The following is an 18,339-nucleotide window of genomic DNA, read 5'->3' as shown; positions in this document are numbered from 1 at the left end:
CTGGGCGTGGCAGCGTGCGCCTGTTGTCCCAGCTACTCGGGAGGCTGAGGCAGGAGAATTGCTTGAACCCAGGAGGTGGAGGTTGCAGTGAGCTGAGATCGTGCCATTTTACTCCAGCCTGGGCAACAGAGTGAGAATCTGTCTCACAAAAAAAAAAAAAAATTGAAAAAACAAATTTTTAAAAGCCCAAATTGTCACCATCATCGAAGCCTTTTTTAATGTGCTACAAGCTTTGAGAAGTTGCTGTCACTTTAAGCAAGGGCGGTATCATTAAAAACATATATATGGCTGCAAAGGTGATGACGACTCTGATAGAAATAACATTCACTTGAATGTGGGCACAAAAGTATGAGTTAAAACCATCTGTTATTTAACAGTCACAGGCACATACACCACAAACGTATTTTATTTATATAACTTCTTAAGAAGTAGATTTTGTACACACGGTAGGCTAAAAATTAAAACTGCTTTTCCACAAAACTGATAAATTACTAGATTCTTGGTTCTTTCATGATATCACAACATAAAATCATTAAAAATATAAGGCAATTTAATGTAAACTACTAGCATTTACAAAACAGTAAAGTTATAGAAAATTGTATTACAAGCAAATGCACCAAATACCAGTGAACATGAAACAGGAGTGAAGCTGCTGGAGAACATTAAAAATCACTTTTCAGTGTGTTCACTTCACATTCATGCTGCACTGGGCCTGACGCGTTCAGCATCATGAAGCAGACACTTCAGCAACTAGAAATGTTACTTCTGTTTGACTTTTTTTCTAAAATGAAAAAGCAGTCTGTGAAATGTGTGGTAAGAACGATCTATCTAGAGTCACGCAGGGTCCATGGCCACTGCAGTTGACTCAGTTGTTCCCATCCTCGTTTTATCTAATAAAGTACTTCATTTGGCCACTCTGGAAGAATTTATTTTCTTAATATCAACTGGGCTCAGAATCAGTGTTCCATTTTTGAATTTTCCAACCTGTCCAATCCGTCCATTTGACAAAATACTGGGAGCGGACTTCTTCTTTTTGGATTTCCTACATTTAAAGTAAGAGAAAGGTACTATAAATAGTTAAGCTTACCAACAAGCATCGCAGTATCGCAGTATCACCAACCAGGCCACTGCAGTCTGGCCTGCAAATTCCTGGTTGCCTGCCATGCACACCCCCCACCCCACTACGCCTTCCTGTGGTCCCTGAAACATGCTACTGCCTTTCTGCCTCAGGGCACTTTCACTGGTTTCTTCTGCGAGGAATGTTCTGCTACCAGCTCTTTCCAGGCTGCCCCTCTTCTTTGTTCAGTTCTCAGCTCCGATGTCACCTCCTCAGACTAATTTCCCAGCTCACCTTCTCCCTGTGGTTTTCTTTCACAATGCTCTCTTTCAGCCTCTCTACAATACTTGCCAGTACCTGATATCATCTTACTTATCCATTTGTATGTTTTGGGGTGTTTCTCTCCCTACAATGAAGCTCCTCAAGGGCAGGGATATCTTTAGTGTGATTACAGCTGTACACCAATACCTAAGGTACCCACATGCCTGGCACAAAGAGGCATTCAACAGATAGAGATCGGTGGCCAGAACAAATGACCATTTTACAGCACGTACAAGTGCACTAGGAGCCCAAGAAAACAGGCTAAGACAAAAAGAGTCCATTCTGAAACAGTAACTCAAAGACAGAGAAAAAGGCACTTGAACAAAAGCTGAGAAACAAGTATAAAGCAACAAAGTCAACATCCCTTATTCATAATTACGGTGCTCTATCTTACGTGGTATGTCAAAGAGCAGGCAATACAGACCCAGACTATGCTGCTGTAGCAGCACTCTTAGAAGTCTTTCCTTGGAAATGTAAACTGCAGCTTTTCCACTAGTCAGTTAGAGTGTCGGTGAAAAGTGGGAGACGAGAAACTTCCTAATTCAGTTCTCAGGCAGTTGTTTGATCTTGGGCAATTTACTAAATCCTACTTTGATGAGGATAAATGAGAGACAGTGAAGCGCTCTAATAGGCTAGGAACACCACATACATTCAAGGCATCCTTTTCAGAACTAATCAGTAGGTTCATCCAGATTGTTCAACCCCGGGGCCTAATAAAATCACTCACCTGTCCTCCTGTCCTTTCCTCTTCTTTTTCTTGAAAATATCTGTTTCTTGGGCCTGATTTCAGAATTTAAGATCATATACATATTAGTAATAGACAATGGGATTCAAACAAAAGGCAAGAGGTTTGTGACCAAAAGTCATTGAGATACCATTTTTAATATTTCTTTCAAGTGGGCATATTAAACATAACAGTCTCAAAGTTTTACCCTAAAACCCTTTCAAGAATGTGAAAGGCTGGGCCTGGCGTGGTGGCTCATGCCTATAGTCCTAGCACTCCAGGAAGCCAAGGTGGGAGGCTCACTTGATCCCAGGAGTTCAAGACCAGCCTGGGCAACACAGCAAGATCCTGTCTCAGTTAGAAAGAAAAAGAAAAAAGAATGTGAATGGCTATTCCAGGTAAGACTAATAGTCTTACAGTGAAAGCTCAAATCTTCCATTTTAGGTGAAAGGTAGAAAGTGTAACATCTATTCCCCTTGTGGTTTTTCATAGGCCCTTGTGTTGTATACAAGGTTATACAACATAAAATGCAAAAAAAAAAAAAAAAAAAAAAAAAAAAAACTAAATATAGAAGAAAGATCAAAGTAGCCTGCATTATTGGAACAGGATTGCTGTGGTTTGGATATTTGACCCTCCAAACCTCAGGTTGAAATTTGATCCCAACATTAGAGACGGGACCTAGTGGGAGGTGTTTGGGTCATGGCAATGGATCCCTCATGAATGGCTCGGTGCTGTCCTCATGGTAACGAGTGAGTTCTCCCTCTGTTACTTCTCACTTCCAATGAGAGCTGTTTGTTAAAAAGAGCCCGGCACCTCTCCCCACTGCTGCTTCGCTCTTTCATGTCTCGCTCTTGCCATGTGATCTCTGTACACATGGGCTTCCCTCTGCCTTTCCTCATGAGCGGAAGCAGCTTCAGATGCTCACCGGAGGCCGAGCAGATGCCAGTGCTATGCTTCCCGTGCAGTCTGCAGAACATCAGCCTCCTTTCTTTATAAATTACGCAGCATCAGACATTCCTTTACAGCAACACAAACGGACTAAGACAAGGAGTTTGCTATTTCAAAGCAAACCTTGCATGTAAGTATGCCAGATTACTTGGCTGGTATTACTAAACAGAGCTAACTCGAAGAAATGGGGAGCATGCGATCCTTTAACTCCGGTGCCTTCATTGCTCTCCAAGCAGTGGCTTCCGGCATTCCACTGTGGCAAAGAGCATCCATCTTCCCATTCTAGTTGAATAAAGGACAGACCATCACACCTACCAGTCTCTTTTCTTCTTCCTTTGCTGCCTTTTTTTCTTTAATTTGCTCCTGTAAAACCTTGTAATTCACATAACTCTTTTTAGGAGGCTGTAATGAAAGAACAAGGAAACAAAACATCTTATTTTATTCTGCAAAAATGTTCCCGCGTCCCTTGCCCTGACTTGCTCTTGGCTTTCCTTGCTCTTGCTTTTTTTGCGTGTTGTCTGGTGATGAAAGGTAGCAGCAGCCCCTCACCTTAGCACCCAGCATAATGGCACGTTCCTGTTCCAGGATTCTCTCCTTTCCTTTTCCATAACCCGTGATCCCAAACCGGTGCACTTCTAAACGAGCCTGCAGACACAAAGCACAATCAGACGCAAGTGCATTCCAACAACTCCAAAGAAAAAAACATATTGCCAGAAGTAATGCATTTCAGATCCTCCGCTCTGTAATAATAGCGCATAGAAATAATAACTCCACTGTCATGTGGTCAAAGGAGCTCTATGGAGGCTCTCCTACCATACACCATCTCTCACAACATCTTTCTCCTGTTTTTTTCCTTTGAGATAGGGTCTTGCTCTGTTACCCCCCAGGATGGAGTACAGTTAAAAAGAGGCATGATCATGTCTCACTGCAGCCTTGACCTCCTGGGCATGTGATCTCCTGCCTCAGCCTCCCGAGTACCCGAGTAGCTAGGACTATAGGCACACACCACCACACCCAGCTAATTCTTAAAAAATGTTTTATAGAGAAGAGGTCTCACTATGTTGCCCAGACTGGCCTTGAACTCCTAGGCTCAAGTGATCCTCCCACCTCAGCCTCCCAAAGTGCTGGGATTACAGGTGTGAGCCACCATGCCTGGCCCTCACCCATGTTTTTTTTTTTTTTTGAGACGGAGTCTCACTCTGCCGCCCAGGCTGGAGCACAGTGGCATGATCTCAGCTCACTGCAAGTTCCACATTCCGGGTTCACACCATTCTCCTGCCTCAACCTCCCGAGTAGCTGGGACTACAGGTACCCGCCACCATGCCCGGCTAATTTTTTATATTTTTTAGTAGAGACGGGGTTTCACCGTGTTAGCCAGGATCGTCTTGATCTCCTGACCTCGTGATCCACCCGCCTCAGCCTCCCAAAGTGCTAGGATTACAGGCGTGAGCCACCGCACCCGGCCCTCTCCCATGTTTAATTTGAACAGCTGATACAAAGAATTATCTCTGCAACAAAGTAATAACAGAGCCAGGATTCAATGCAGAGCTCTGTAGTTAAGAGCTTTAAGATGCTCTCTAAAACAAGCCATTGTCCATAAAGGCAATAATTTCAACTGAAAAACACCTCTCCAAACACACCCACTCACACTTAGAAACCATTTATCACAGCAGCTTCAAACATAGATCCATGGTTTTAGAAGGAAGAGAAAAAGTCAGCAATACCCACTCTTAGTAGTTGAATTACTACTTCTCGTCTTTTTTCTTATGTGTATTTTAAAACATTACAACCACAGAATACAAATATCCCCATACTTACCATTGTATCAGTGGCGTTGTAGTCACAAAACCATCATGTATTAAATGAGTATAAAATATTCAATCAAGTGAGTGCAGACGGGGCATGGTGGCTCACGTGTGTAATCCCAGCACTTTGGGAGGACAAGCCAGGTAGATCTCTTGAGGTCAGGAGTTCAAGACCAGCTTGGCCAACATGGTGAAACCCCACCTCTATTACAAATACAAAAATTAGCTGGGTGTGGTGGCACACGCCTGTAATCCCAGCTACTCAGGAGACTGAAGTCGGAGGATCACTTGAACCCAGGAGCTGGAGGCTGCAGTGAGCCAAGATCCTGCCACTGCACTCCAGCCTGGGTGACAGAGGGAGACTCTGCCTCAAAAAAAAAAAAAAAAAATGTGAATGCAGTATGATTTGCTTAACCATTTTCCCAACTTTTAGACATGTAAAATATTCATTTTTAGATATTATAAAACTGTCAATTTTGGCCGGGTGCAGTGTCTTACACCTGTAATCCCAGCAGTCTGGGAGGCCGAGATGTGTGGATCACCTGAGGTCAATAGTTCGAGACCAGCCTGGCTAACATGGGGAAACCCCATCTCTACTAAAAATACAAAAAATTAGCCGGGTGTGGTGGCAGGCACCTGAAATCCCAGCTGCTCAGGAGGATAAGGCAGGAGAATCACTTGAACCCAAGAGGCAGAGGTTGCAGTGAGCCGAGATGGCGCCATTGCACTCAAGCCTGGGCAACAAGAGTGAAACTCTGTTTCAAAACAAAAACTATTAATTTTTATAATACCTAACATTTATACTACATAGTTCGCATGTTATGTTATAAACTTATAATAAATTTAATATAAACATACATTTATAAACAAATATTGTAAATAAAGTTAATTATAAATAATTTAACAACCTCAAAGTACATACCTTTTCTAGGTTAAATTCTTGTATATCCACATGTCTCTCCAAAACACTAGGATTAGCCTGCTGAGAGAAAAAATTCTTATTTAGATCATGTTACTATATCATTATAGTATCTATCCCCAAAAGAGTAGACATGTTTTAAGGAACCTGAAAGTGACCCTCTCACACCCACTAGACTGGCTACTATCCAAAAACCAGAAAATAACAAGTGTTGGCAAGGACGTAGAGAAACTGGAACCCACGTCCTATATTGGTGGGAATGTTTTACCACATGGTATAGGCATCGGGGAAAACAATTATGATGGTCCCTCAAAAATTAAAAAACAGAATGATCATATGATCTGACAATTCCTCTTCTGGGCATATACCCAAAAGAACTTGAAGAGATATTTGTACACCTACGTTCACAGCAGCATTATTCATAAGAAATGCAGAAGCAACTCAAATGTCCACCAACAGATGAACAGATACTTCTGAACGTGGCATATACACATGCTGGAATATTCCACAGCGGGAAAAAAGAAGGAACTCCTAACCCATGCTACAACATGGATGAACCTTGAAGACATGATGCTAAGTGAAATAAGCCAGTCACAGAAGGGTATGTGCATGATTCCATTTTATGAAATACCCAGAGGAGTCAAATTCACACAGACAGAAGTTAGAATGGTGGCTGCCAGGGGCTGGAGGGAGGGGAATGGGGAGTTGGTGTTTAATGGGTATAGAGCATCAGCATCAGTTCGGCAAGCTGAGAAGAGTTCTGAAGATGGATGGTAATGAGGGCAGCACAACACCATGAATGAGCTTAACACCACTGAACTGCACACTTAAAAATGGCTAAAATGGTCAATTTTACATTCATGTATATTTTACCACAATTAAAAAAATGGAAAACAGAAAGAAACCTTGAAACTGGCCCAGATGGCTAACTGTCAAAAGTAATATAAGCATGTTGCTCAAAATCCTAAAGAACAACTAACAGAAGAAAAATGGAGACAATACTTTTTAGGGTCTCAAAGTTTATAAAAGTAATGATGAGAAACTGAGAAAAAAAGAAAAGCTGGTAAGAGAGCAATGCCTGAATCTCACATATCACATACAGAAAATTCTGCTTGCTGGGAGGGTTTAGAAAAGGACACTGTGAGCAGGAATTTTAGAGGTAAAATTTAGAGGGTAAAGCTGCTATATTCAGGTAATTATTTCTTTCTTCCCTCCCATCTGGCCCCTACAGTAATGGGCTAAACAGTTCTTTCAGGAACATCAGATTCCTAGCATCGTAGAGATTTGGTTTATAATTCCTAACAGAAAATGATGTTGCTGCAAATGCCCCCAAAATACGTGACTCTTTATATCACCCTATCCCCTGCCCTACCTGCCAATAGGTGCCTATCACAACGGCACCATGTGCCCTTGTCCACCGATGGTGGTAGTCCACCCTGCAACTACACAGTACATGAGGCAGCCACAATGGAGTCCACTTGCTCTCTCCTTCTCCAAACGGGAGCTGTGCTTCTGCTTAGCCTGGTTCCTCATCCCCCACCCCAGCCCCCACCACTGTGTTTAAGGTGTGTGGGTTCAGACAGTCAGTCACTGCATGTTTTCATAGATGATGGCTTCTGACTCCCTATGAAATAACTCTTCAGATGATGAGGAACTCTGCACTTAATTCACAGGGGGGTTATTACGATATAACTGGATAAAGTGTGGTAAGTATGTGGCACAGGGTCCGAAAAACAGCAAGGCTTACCCAACGCTCTTATTCCTAATGGATCTACTGACCATACCATCAGCAGCATCACGGGCATCCACTGTCACACTGGACGCTGACTGGCTCTCCATGGGCTTGGGGTGCTGATGGTAACAGAGGACGTGACAGCAGAGGACCACTGTCAGGGTCTAGGCGTATGGCCTAGCTCTGTGCTATTAATCACAACAGACACACTTTCCATTTACTTTATCTTCCTTCCTGGCTTAAGATTTTCTCCAAACCTGTCTCCCACTTAGCTGACAGCGTCAAGTGCCTTAACTGAGACCACAGGCATAGCATGGAGGACTCTGTGTGAGCCACTTCCATTTTATCTACCCCAGAGTCTTATTCCTATTCCATGACTGGAAAAAATTCCACGACTGGAAAAAATTCCACATTTACTTTGAAGTTACGGTATCTTTTCCACTGCCATGCACATCTAATCTATTTACTATGACCATATCTAAGCCCTAAAAAAACAAACAAAACCCTGTATACCGTTCCCAGATCTCCAAGATCCCCTAAGATATTTATCGCCTTTTCTAAACATTTAAGTAATTCCTCTCTTCCCTCCTACCCGCTCCACTGAAGTAATGGCTAAATCAACTCTCTAAGTTGAACATTTCTTTTTTCTTTTTCTTTTTTTTTTTTTTTTTTGAGACGGGGTCTCACTCTATCGCCAGGCTGGAGTGCAGTGGCGCGAGGCACGTCAGATTTCTAGCAATACTGGAGATGTCATAGATGTTTTTGGCCGATCTGTTACTAGAGATTAGCATGAGAATGCAGCAATTTAAAGAGGATTTCAGCACAGTAATAAAATTCTTGGCCAACTGTATGATAGCTACTACGAGGCTGAAACCCCTGGGCCCTGGAAAGAGACCGGCCTACAAAAGAGAGGAGCAATGTTGGGCCTCTCCTAGTCCCTGCTGTCCCTATCAGCAGCCACAGAGAATACCTAATCCCCTGCACCTTGGCTGTGGGGACACCAGGGCTGAGGGGCCGACTAGACCAAGGGGAGGAGAGAGTCCCTTGGCAGTAGCTCTGGCACAGACACAGATACCTCGGTGTCCTCATCCCTCTTTAAACAGTTCACCAGAAACGTCTTAGTTTTGTAGCTATTGATGGCTTTTTGAGAAAGGGTCTGAGGTCTAGATCTGTGCATGTATCAAACACAAACTTTTGGGAAAAAAAATTCTTGGCTCATTATTTCATAGCTGCTGAGTCCCTATTAGCATGACTCACCACTGTCTAATTTTTATTTTTATTCATAGCTTGAGAATCACTTCAGTACATTATTCATAATACATGACCTGACTTAGAAACCATCAGTGGTCCCCTAGGTTTTCTTTCCCCCCATATTCTCTGCAGTAGGAGGCATTACTGCCCATAGGCAATACTGGGTCCTCCTCTACTTCCAGGCACACAGGCAACTCATGCTTCCCTGTCTAGTTGATGCTAGGAATGCCTAGGTGGCTTTCCCTGGCCAAAGAAACACGAGCAGAGGGGGTGTGTGCCTGCTTCCACGTGGACCCCTTAAGAGCCCTTCATTAACTCCCCTTTCCTTCATTAAAGCAACTAACAACCTCCAGATGGTGGCACCCCATCATCCTGGGTCCCTAGATGAGGATGTTGTGGCACAGGAGACCTGGCTCTGCAAATCCCGATGGCCATGTAACATGAGAAAAATTAATTTTTGTCTTTTAAACCACTGGGATGTAGGGACAATTTGTTATCAAATCACAGCCTAACCTATCGCAACTAATCTAGCCTTACTATCCCACACAAGAGAGAGGGATATATATGGAGATTTTGAGAACTTATATGCTGGGCAGGGAAGAAGGAAGAAAAGCTAGAAAAAGAAAGAACAGTTTGGAAGAAAAGTGAGAGATGAAGGCAGGCAGTCCACCAGATTCAGCAAACCTGTCTATGGGGTGATTTAGGTGTTTTCTCTTACACGGCTTAGATTTTCTTTCTTTTTTAATCTATTAGTCGAAGTGCCCAACCAACCTGTCTCCAATTAGAGAGAGAGTAGCCCAGTAAACAAACGCTCTTTTAGAAATGCAGACAGCTGTATGAATATTAAGAAGTTTGTTCACACCTTGATGAGCCTAAATTACTTCAGCTAGATTACTTTCTTCCTAACACCCATCTGACACTGATCTACTCAGGAACAGGAAGTCTGGCGTAAAAGTAAGAAGAGGCACTGGAGCATGGAGGATTTCCGGGTGGAGCACCATGCAGTGGGCTACATCCACATTGCGTGGCAGTATGGGAGCTGCAAGAATTTGGGGAACGATCAAAGCTATTTGACTATAACTTGCAAGAAATGTCTCTATGTCTGGCGATGGCTCAGAGTCAGTGTATTTGTGTCACTCAAAGGACAAAGAGCAGAGCCTAACCTCACCTATGCTCTCTCTAGTATAGCAGTTATGTACACAGTGTTGAAGCCAGAAAGCCTGGGGTCTGAACCTGACCTTTGGCACTTACTTCAGCTCCATAATCCTTTATCTGGCATCCTTAGGGTCAGGTTCCAGCTTTAAAATTCAGAAGTCTTTACATTTTAAAAAGGCAAAACTGAATATACTGAATATTACAGACCACTTCCAGTAGGGTCCAAGGCAGTAATCCATAATTAAACACATTAATATTTCTGTGACAATATCTATGAATATTCACACCAAATGAGATGAATAAAAAAATTTTTTTTTGAGACGGAGTCTTGCTCTGTTGCCCAGGCTGGAGTGTAGTGGCGCAATCTTGACTCACTGCAAACTCTGCCTACCGGGTTCAAGCGATTCTCCTGCCTCAGCCTCCTGAGCAGCTGGGACTACAGGCGCATGCCACCACACCCGGCTAATTTTTGTATTTTTAGTAGAGACAGGATTTCACCATATTGGCCAGGCTGGTCTTGAACTCCTGACCTTGTGATCCGCCTGCCTCAGCCTCCCACAGTGCCGGGATTACAGGAATGAGCCACCATGCCCGGCCGAACAAAAATGATTTTTAAAAGCTTCATCAGGTTTTTCTGCCAAATAAATTTGCACCAATCTTAAAAGAAAAGGGATCAATCAAATTGTGGTTTCGAGAGCTCTGGGTGTTTGGAATTGCAGATATGGGGCTGTGAGGTTAATGTTTAACTACAGGCAAGTAACTTAACCTCTTGTAAGTCTCAAGCTTCTCTGTGAAATGAAGACAGGTCCCAGGAATTGTGAGGATTAAGACCATAAATGAGTTAATGAACATAAACAAACACTCTCAGTACACCCCCAATAAATATTAGCAATTCGCTATACGCTCAGGGGCGGCCTCCATGTACCTCAGTCTCAGGATGCAAAGGTCCCTTCTGATCTACAGAACACTATTCTATTATGTGTTTCTTATCTCTTTCTTATCTGAGGCCACAAAGGAGGCTAAGGTTCCTGAAACAGGAGCAGTGAATGATTCACGTTAAGATGGCCCAATGCTAGCTGTGGAGAAATGGCAGTGACACAGCTCTAATGGCTGAGCAACACACAGGTGTGTTAAGCTACATCTGACACTTTCATTGCTTAAAAGCATAAGAATTTTCTTCCTTACAGGCAGTCTTGCACTTATGAAAGAGTAGGTTTGCCCATTCACTTTTTTGAGATCACTAGTCCAGGCCACGCTATTTTGAACCTGGACCACTGCAACAAACCCCTAAATCGGTCTCCTCATGCCTCTTGCTATTGCTCCCTTATAATCGATTCACCATATAGGAGCTACAGTGATCTTTTTAAAATTTAAATCAGATCACCTCATGCCCTTGCATGAAATTCTTTGGTGGCTTCTCATGTACTTAAGACTAAAGTCCCAAGGCTCACTACTGCCTATGAGACCTGGCAAGGGCTGGTCTCAGCCTGTCTCTCTTGTATCAGCACCAACCATTCTCCCTTCTGTCCTAGTCCTGCTAGACTTCTTCCAGCTCCTTGAACACACCAGGCCTCTTCATACCCCACAGTGTTAGCAAGGCTGTTTTCTCCCTCCTTGGCACACTCTTCCCTGCCCCATTCACCAGCACCATTTAATACAGCAATTAGCCTGAATGCTACCTCCTGAGAGACCTCCCTGACCACTATATCTAGACCAGGTTCTGCATGGTACTCCAGGACCCTATTTGTTTATAATTCTTTCTAATTATATTATATTGCTCGACTCCAAAGTAGATAGTATAGTATACTCCATAAAGGCAAAGCACCATTATCTTCACTGCTTCATCTGCAAGGTCTGCAGACAGCAGGCACCCAGTGATTGGTGGAATAAATGGAGGAATGAATATGTGATCTCTTACTATTTCCAGCCAAATTACTTGTATAGTCACTACATTAAAAATGGGACATAGGCCGGACGCAGTGGCTCACGTCTGTAATCCCAGCACTTTGGGAGGCCAAGGAGGGCGGATCACGAGGTCGAGATCGAGACCATCCTGGCCAACATGGTGAAACCCCGTCTCTACTAAAAATACAAAAGTTAGCTGGGCATGGTGGTGTGTGCCTGTAGTCCCAGCTACTCAGGAGGCTGAGGGAGGAGAATCGCTTGAACCTGGGAGGTGGAGGTTGTAGTGAGCTGACATCGGGCCACTGCACTCCAGCCTGGTGACAGAGCAAGACTCCATCTCAAAAAAAAAAAAGGGATATGATGGCTGGGCACAGTGGCTCTCACACCTGTAATCCCAGTGCTTTGGGAGGCCGAGGCAAAAGGACTTCTTGAGAGCAGTGGTTCAAGACTAAGCCGGGGCAACAAAACAAGACCCCAACTCTACAAAAAATTTTAAAATGAGCCAGGCATAGTGGTGTGCCCTATAGTCTTAGCTACTTGGGAGGCTGAGGCAGGAGGATGGCTTGAGCCCAGGAATTGGAAGCTGCAGTGAGCTATGATCACACCACTGCACACCAGCAGGAGTGACAGAGTGACACCCTGTCTCTAAACATAAAAATATATATATAAATGGTGGCCAAGTTCCGAGATGAACCCATGAAAACCTGCTTCAGTGCACGATGCAGCTTAATCATAGAATTTATAGCACAAGTTTTGGAAAAATAGGGTCATTTCCTGGGTCTAGGCAGGGCCAGCTGGATTGTTGTCCAACTCACCATCCCCTTCTTCCTTTCTGAAGCATTCTCTAAAAATGACCAGCTGATGCTATGATTGGTCATGGAGTTTATCATTACCCATCATATATTTTTGCCACCCATGTCTGTTTAACTGTCCTACAATGGCTTAGAAGTTTTTAGAGAATGAGGGCACAACTATACCCTCCCATGTTACACAAACTCAGCACAGCTGGTGTATTCCAATTAGCACCAGTTGGCTGACTACCCTTTTACTTGGCATACCCAGGATATGCCATAAGAACTAGCATTATATTCACGTGTATTATTTCCACACTGCAATGTCAACATTCTGAGGTCGTTTTACAGGTGTACGTGTTTTTAATGTGTCCACATTGTGTTTCCTTAACCAGACACACTCACATTTTCAAAGGACACATTTTAAAAAAAAAAAGAGGAAAGTGCAGAACAGCAATGACAAATGAAAATTTTCATTAAGGTCAGGAAGTTCAAAACGTAGAGTGAGCTGAGGCTCCTGAGAAAAGCCGACTAGAATGCATCAGGGCTCGCTTGGAACAGGAAGCAAAAGATAATTTGACAGACTGCCACAGATGTTCTATTATTAAGCAACAGGGAAATGCAGACTCATTCAATCCCAACTCTTCTGTGTTTTCTATTGAAAAGAAAACTTTCCATTCCAGAAAGAAGAACATGAGGGAATATAAGAGGAAACTGAAGTCTGAGACATTTGAAGAAACAAGAAAGGGTGCCTAAATGCTTTATGTTAGTTGAAGTCTTCAAATGCTGAATTACATTGCAAAGCAGTGCTCTCTAACCTTTTTCATATCATGACACATACAGAAAATACCAGTATTTGTAGGGTACACTGGGGTACTGGGAGATGGCCAGCTTCGGGGCTCTGGTTGCCCCAAACACCAAGGGAATCCATTTCTTGACGCTCCCGTAACAGTTCCCAGAGCCTTATATTTGGAACATAAGAGTTAAGAAGCTTATCTAGAATCCTAAAATAAAGGTAGACATGGTTACAGATTCACTAATAATCTTTTTTTTTTTTTTTGGACACAGGGTCTCACTCTGTCACCCAGGCTGGAGTGCAGTGACACAATCACAGCCCACTGCAGCCTCGACTTCCTGAGCTCAAGCAATCCTCTGGCCTCGGCCTCCCAAAGTGCTGGGATTACTGGTGTGAGCCACCACACTCAGCCTGCAGAATGCACTAACGATCTTTGAGGAAGAGATGCCAGTGAGCTTGACATGAAATGCTACCTGAATTTTAGAAAAGATTATACAGATGGTTTTTAAAACGATAAAGATGTGGCAAACACTGAACACTAACATACATTTATACATTCATAAAGAACAATGCAAGCCAAACTATCTTTGTAGTGGGTAGAATCGTGGCCTCTAAAAACATATGGCCATGTCCTACTCCTCTTCAGAACCCGTGAATATGATCTTACTTGGAGAAGGATCTTTATTGTATAATTAAACATCTCAAGAGGAGATCATCCCAGATTCAGGGTGGGCCTAAAGCAAGGAGAAAGGCAAAGGGAAACATGAGACTCAGGGACACAGGGATGAAAACCACATTAAGACGGAGGCAGAGATTATAGTTATGCAACCACAAGCCAAGGAAACTGTTAGAGCTACCTTCTGGTCAGAGGCAAAGGATTCTCCCCCAGATCCCTCAGAGGGAGCATGGCCCTGCCAACGCTTTGATTTTGGACTTCTGGACTACAGAACTGTAAGAGAATACATTTCTGTTGGTTTAAGTCACCATGTTTCTGGTAATTTGTTACAGCAGGCTTAGAAACTAATACGCACAATCCTCACTCCTTTGTTGATAGACAAAGGTTTGCAGGACATGGGGGACGTTACAGAAATGGAATAGCAATGAATTTGTCAAAGCCATTATGATATTCTTGTGAATAGATAAATTAAAAACATTTGGGGCCAGGCGCAGTGGCTCACGCCTGCAGTCCCAGCATTTTGGGAGGCCGATGCGGGCGGATCACGAGGTCAGGAGATCAAGACCATCCTGGCTAACACGGTGAAACCCTGTCTCTACTAAAAATACAAAAAACTAGTCAGGCGTGGTGGCGGGCACCTGTAGTCCCAGCTACTTGGGAAGCTGAGGCAGAAGAATGGCGTGAACCCAGGAGGTGGAGCTTGCAATGAGCCAAGATCGTGCCACTGCACTCCAGCCTGGGCGACAGAACGATACTCCGTCTCAAAAATAAATAAATAAATAAAAACATTTGGAGGAGCAACCACACCTCCCTTGAGGACTGAATTTTGGGTCAGATTTATAAGCTCAGTCTGAAAAAGATTACTGCTCAGAAAAATCAAATTGCTTTTCCACCAGCATTGCTTTTCCTCGAGAGCAAGAATTTCTATATATTTGGTTCACTGCTATATCCCAGTGCCTACAACTGTGGCTAGCACCTAACAGGAATGCCAGAAAGAGTTGCTGCAAGGGTTAACTCAGCAGGCCTGTGTTTATCAAACCCTGCACATTCCCAAGAAAGTCCTATTTTCAGACAGGCAGTTGGCTGGCTCCTGAGAATTGAGCAATTAGAATATTCTGCCTGATCAGAGTGTTTTTGCATACCTGAGGTCTTGAGCCACTGCTGTACCAAGTTTTCCCAGACAGTTTATACTAGCAATGTGATTGATGGTGAATACCTGCTTTTCACTGGAAGTTTAGAACTTGAACAACTAAGGTCAGTCTGTAGGCCTACATGACTGATGAGGGCTATATGCTGAGTCTTGGGTCCTGTGAGTCCTTTTGGCAAATCTGCAGGCCTGAGGATAGTCAGGCATTCCTGCCACAGTCTAAAGAGTTATTCACCTAATACTACAATACCAGGGGGCTCACCACATACATATAAGTTAACCAACTCATTACCTTTGTGCTCTTGTTATGATCTGGCATCAATTTTCCTTTTTTGTTTCTGCTGTGAAATTCTACCACGTCTACTTGTTCCCTGTTGTTCTTTAGGGAAGAGGGAGGAACTGCAGCAGCAAGGATCTCTGGTCCTGTGGGGGTCCCAGCAGGAGCACAATGCCGCTCTTCTCTAAGTTCCTCGAAGAAGCTCGAAGCCCTCTTCCTCTGGCCTCTTATGAGAGAACCAGGTAAGGGAGATGGCTCTGCTGCCAAGGCCACTGCAGCCTCCACATCTCTCTTCTTGTTTTCCTTTTTCTTTATGATCTTCTTCTGTTCTGTTTCACCTTCTGTATCTCCTGTTTGTTCAAACACAAGAAGGAAAATAAATATTTTCAGTCTTAGCTACTATCATCAATATCAAATCATATGAATGTACTTGTACATATTCCAGGGCTATATGCACCTAGAAGCACACACAAAGAAATAAACTATTTGTTTTCCTTCAAATAGAGTGTATCTGCAAAATGCAGAGAATCCAAAATGTAGTCATCTTTTCCTAGGTAACTATATTTATGTCTTTGACCCTTATTAGCACAATCACTTTAATCCCCACCTTGGTTCTTACTCAAAGTGTCATCACAGCAATAGTCCCCAGGGCTGGTAATCCCAATTGGCTTTATACTAAAAATATCAGGCACTGCAGCCACTGTTTCTTTTTAACACTTTCTGGGTTACAGGAACATGGAATAGTGTTCCTATTTTCTTTCACAGTTAGGAATTAAGATGAACCTAAGACAACTGGCTCAATTTGAATGCCTTTGTTTTCTATTAATTCCTTTTTCTATATTTCACTTGTTCAAGCTCTGACCAGTCACCTGAAAGTTCTAACCAGAATCCTAGGCATCCTTACTCACATGCATTACCAATACCACAGAGCTCTCTAAATTACCAGCTGTTGATTTATGCTTGCTACTGTTTGCTTCATCTTTTACACAATAAACATTTAAGAGCCAACTAAACTTTGGCATTAAGGATATAAAAATGAATAGACACATTCAATGCCTTCAGAGCTCCTACCATGATTTCCAGCCTGTGTTGACATAAACTATATTATTTTGCAGAATAGTCTTTTCCTCTAGATTTTAAACTTCTCAAGGTCAGAGACTAAGTCTTCCCTGTCCTCCAATATGTCCAAGGGCACAGAAATGCTAGTTAATACAAGCATGGGGTCTGGGGCTAGAATCAGAACCCAGGCTCTGCAAAAACTACCAGTCAGACAACCTGCATCAGGTTTCATGAACCTCTAGTACTTGTTTCTACATTTGCAATCATGGATTTATGAGTGTCTATTTCATGAAGTTGAAAATTAAATGAGCAAATACACGAAAAGCATGTGCTATATGACAAGTTCTTAATAGTTTTAACTATTATTCCTACTGTTTAGGTGAACTTAGAATTTTGAGCAGTCGTTCCAAAATAAAAATAGCTTTTAAAATATCACGCTGTAAATTTAAGAAATGTGTGTTGTCCTGAAATCTAATGATTTTCTTTGGTGCATGTGCAAAGGGTGTCACCTTCTCCCGGGAAAGCTCTTCAGAGTATCAGGCACTGTCTTCCTACTGACATGCCATGCGACTTTAATAGGCTCTTTTATTTTCCTTTTCCCCCCTCAAGACAAAGAACGGAGAGTAAAAGATCAGCGCACTTGTTTAAAAAAAAAAAAAAGTCGTGAAAAGAACAACTCGCCAAGGACTATGATGTCTCTGGAGAGGGAAACACAAGGATGAAACTGGTGTATTATCCAACAGGCCCGAGGCCCCAGAGCGAAATGACACCATCTCACCAGGGTCAGGCAGGTCTTGGGGGTGGCATGGGGAAAGGGGACTTCCCAGAGCTCAAGAAAACGTGGAAAAGTGGGCTACTTTTAAATCGGAAAGCCTTGGTGCTTCCTACAAGCAAGTACGATGGTCCCCACACTTGGGGACGAGTTGGAAGGTCTGATGAATAACTCAGCAGAGCCCGGTCAAGGGGTGACTTCCGATGGAGAAATGTGTTCGCTACTGGAACCAGGTGGGACGAAGGGTGCTTGACATGCAAGAACCTTTAGCCTCAAAGCAGAGGCCAACCCAGAACGGGCCACACAGGAGACCCACGTTCCTCAAATCTGCTCTCCACGTGGGCTCCTGGGACCCCGCACTCACCAAAGTCGTAAAGGTTCTGGAGCAGAGCGTCAAGAAGTGTCGGAGAACTGGCAGGCGTGGAGGACCCTGGCCCTTGCTCCTGCAACATTGTGGGGTCAGCCGAGGAATCAACCCTCAATTCTGCAGCGCTACACCCCCGCTTCCGGGTTCCGCGACTGCGCGCATGCGCCGCAGGGCCCTGCGCGGCTTCCGTCCTGGCTAAGATGGCGGCGCCCGGGATCCTGTGTAGCGGCTGCAGAGGGTGCCGCCGCCCTAGGCGAAGTAGGGCCGTCCTGAGCGAAAGAACCGCCCCCAGCAGCAGCACCACCACTGCTTAGCAAAGAATCTCAGACCCCGCCCGGGAAGGCAGCCGCACCATGGAGTCTTCCAGTTCACCTAACTCTTATTTCTCCGTTGGCCCAACCAGTCCCAGCGCTGTCGTGCTCCTCTACTCGGTAGGCGCCCAGGGAAAAAAGGCCCAGAGCGGAGCCGCGCGAGATACTACCCCTTTCTCCCAGTCCCTATTCCTCCGGCCCACCACCCTTGCCCAAAAGAGCTGGCCCCTAGGCTCCCGAGGAGGGGTTAGTTGGTTGGATTGGTTTCCAGGACAACAGTGTATCGCTGTGTGTCTGTGTGTGCATGCTTTTGGAAGTTTCCACGG

General features: G+C 43.9%; 2 protein-coding genes across 4 annotated transcripts in view; one reads left to right on the top strand and one right to left on the bottom strand.

Moving 5' to 3' along the window:
- Window positions 1–388: 388 nt before the first annotated feature.
- C1H1orf131 (chromosome 1 C1orf131 homolog) lies at window positions 389–18,006 on the bottom strand (the record flags this gene model as incomplete). The annotated part of the gene is made up of 7 exons (XM_024238062.3): window positions 389–1,042; window positions 2,106–2,158; window positions 3,366–3,452; window positions 3,600–3,695; window positions 5,778–5,834; window positions 15,520–15,854; window positions 17,700–18,006. Coding segments are annotated over 7 exons (1,074 nt in total), but the record flags the coding sequence as incomplete, so codon positions are not given.
- Window positions 17,884–18,339, top strand: part of GNPAT (glyceronephosphate O-acyltransferase) — a 36,688-nt gene continuing 36,232 nt past the window's right edge. The window contains exon 1 of one of the 3 annotated variants that reach the window (XM_054524339.2): window positions 17,884–18,133. In XM_054524339.2, the coding sequence (XP_054380314.1) occupies window positions 18,056–18,133 (78 nt within the window). In that variant the 5' untranslated portion in view covers window positions 17,884–18,055. 3 annotated transcript variants of the gene reach the window in all.

Source organism: Pongo abelii, chromosome 1 (genome assembly GCF_028885655.2).
Source record: "Pongo abelii isolate AG06213 chromosome 1, NHGRI_mPonAbe1-v2.0_pri, whole genome shotgun sequence".
NCBI lineage: Eukaryota > Metazoa > Chordata > Mammalia > Primates > Hominidae > Pongo > Pongo abelii.
This window is presented reverse-complemented; position numbering and strand designations above follow the sequence as displayed.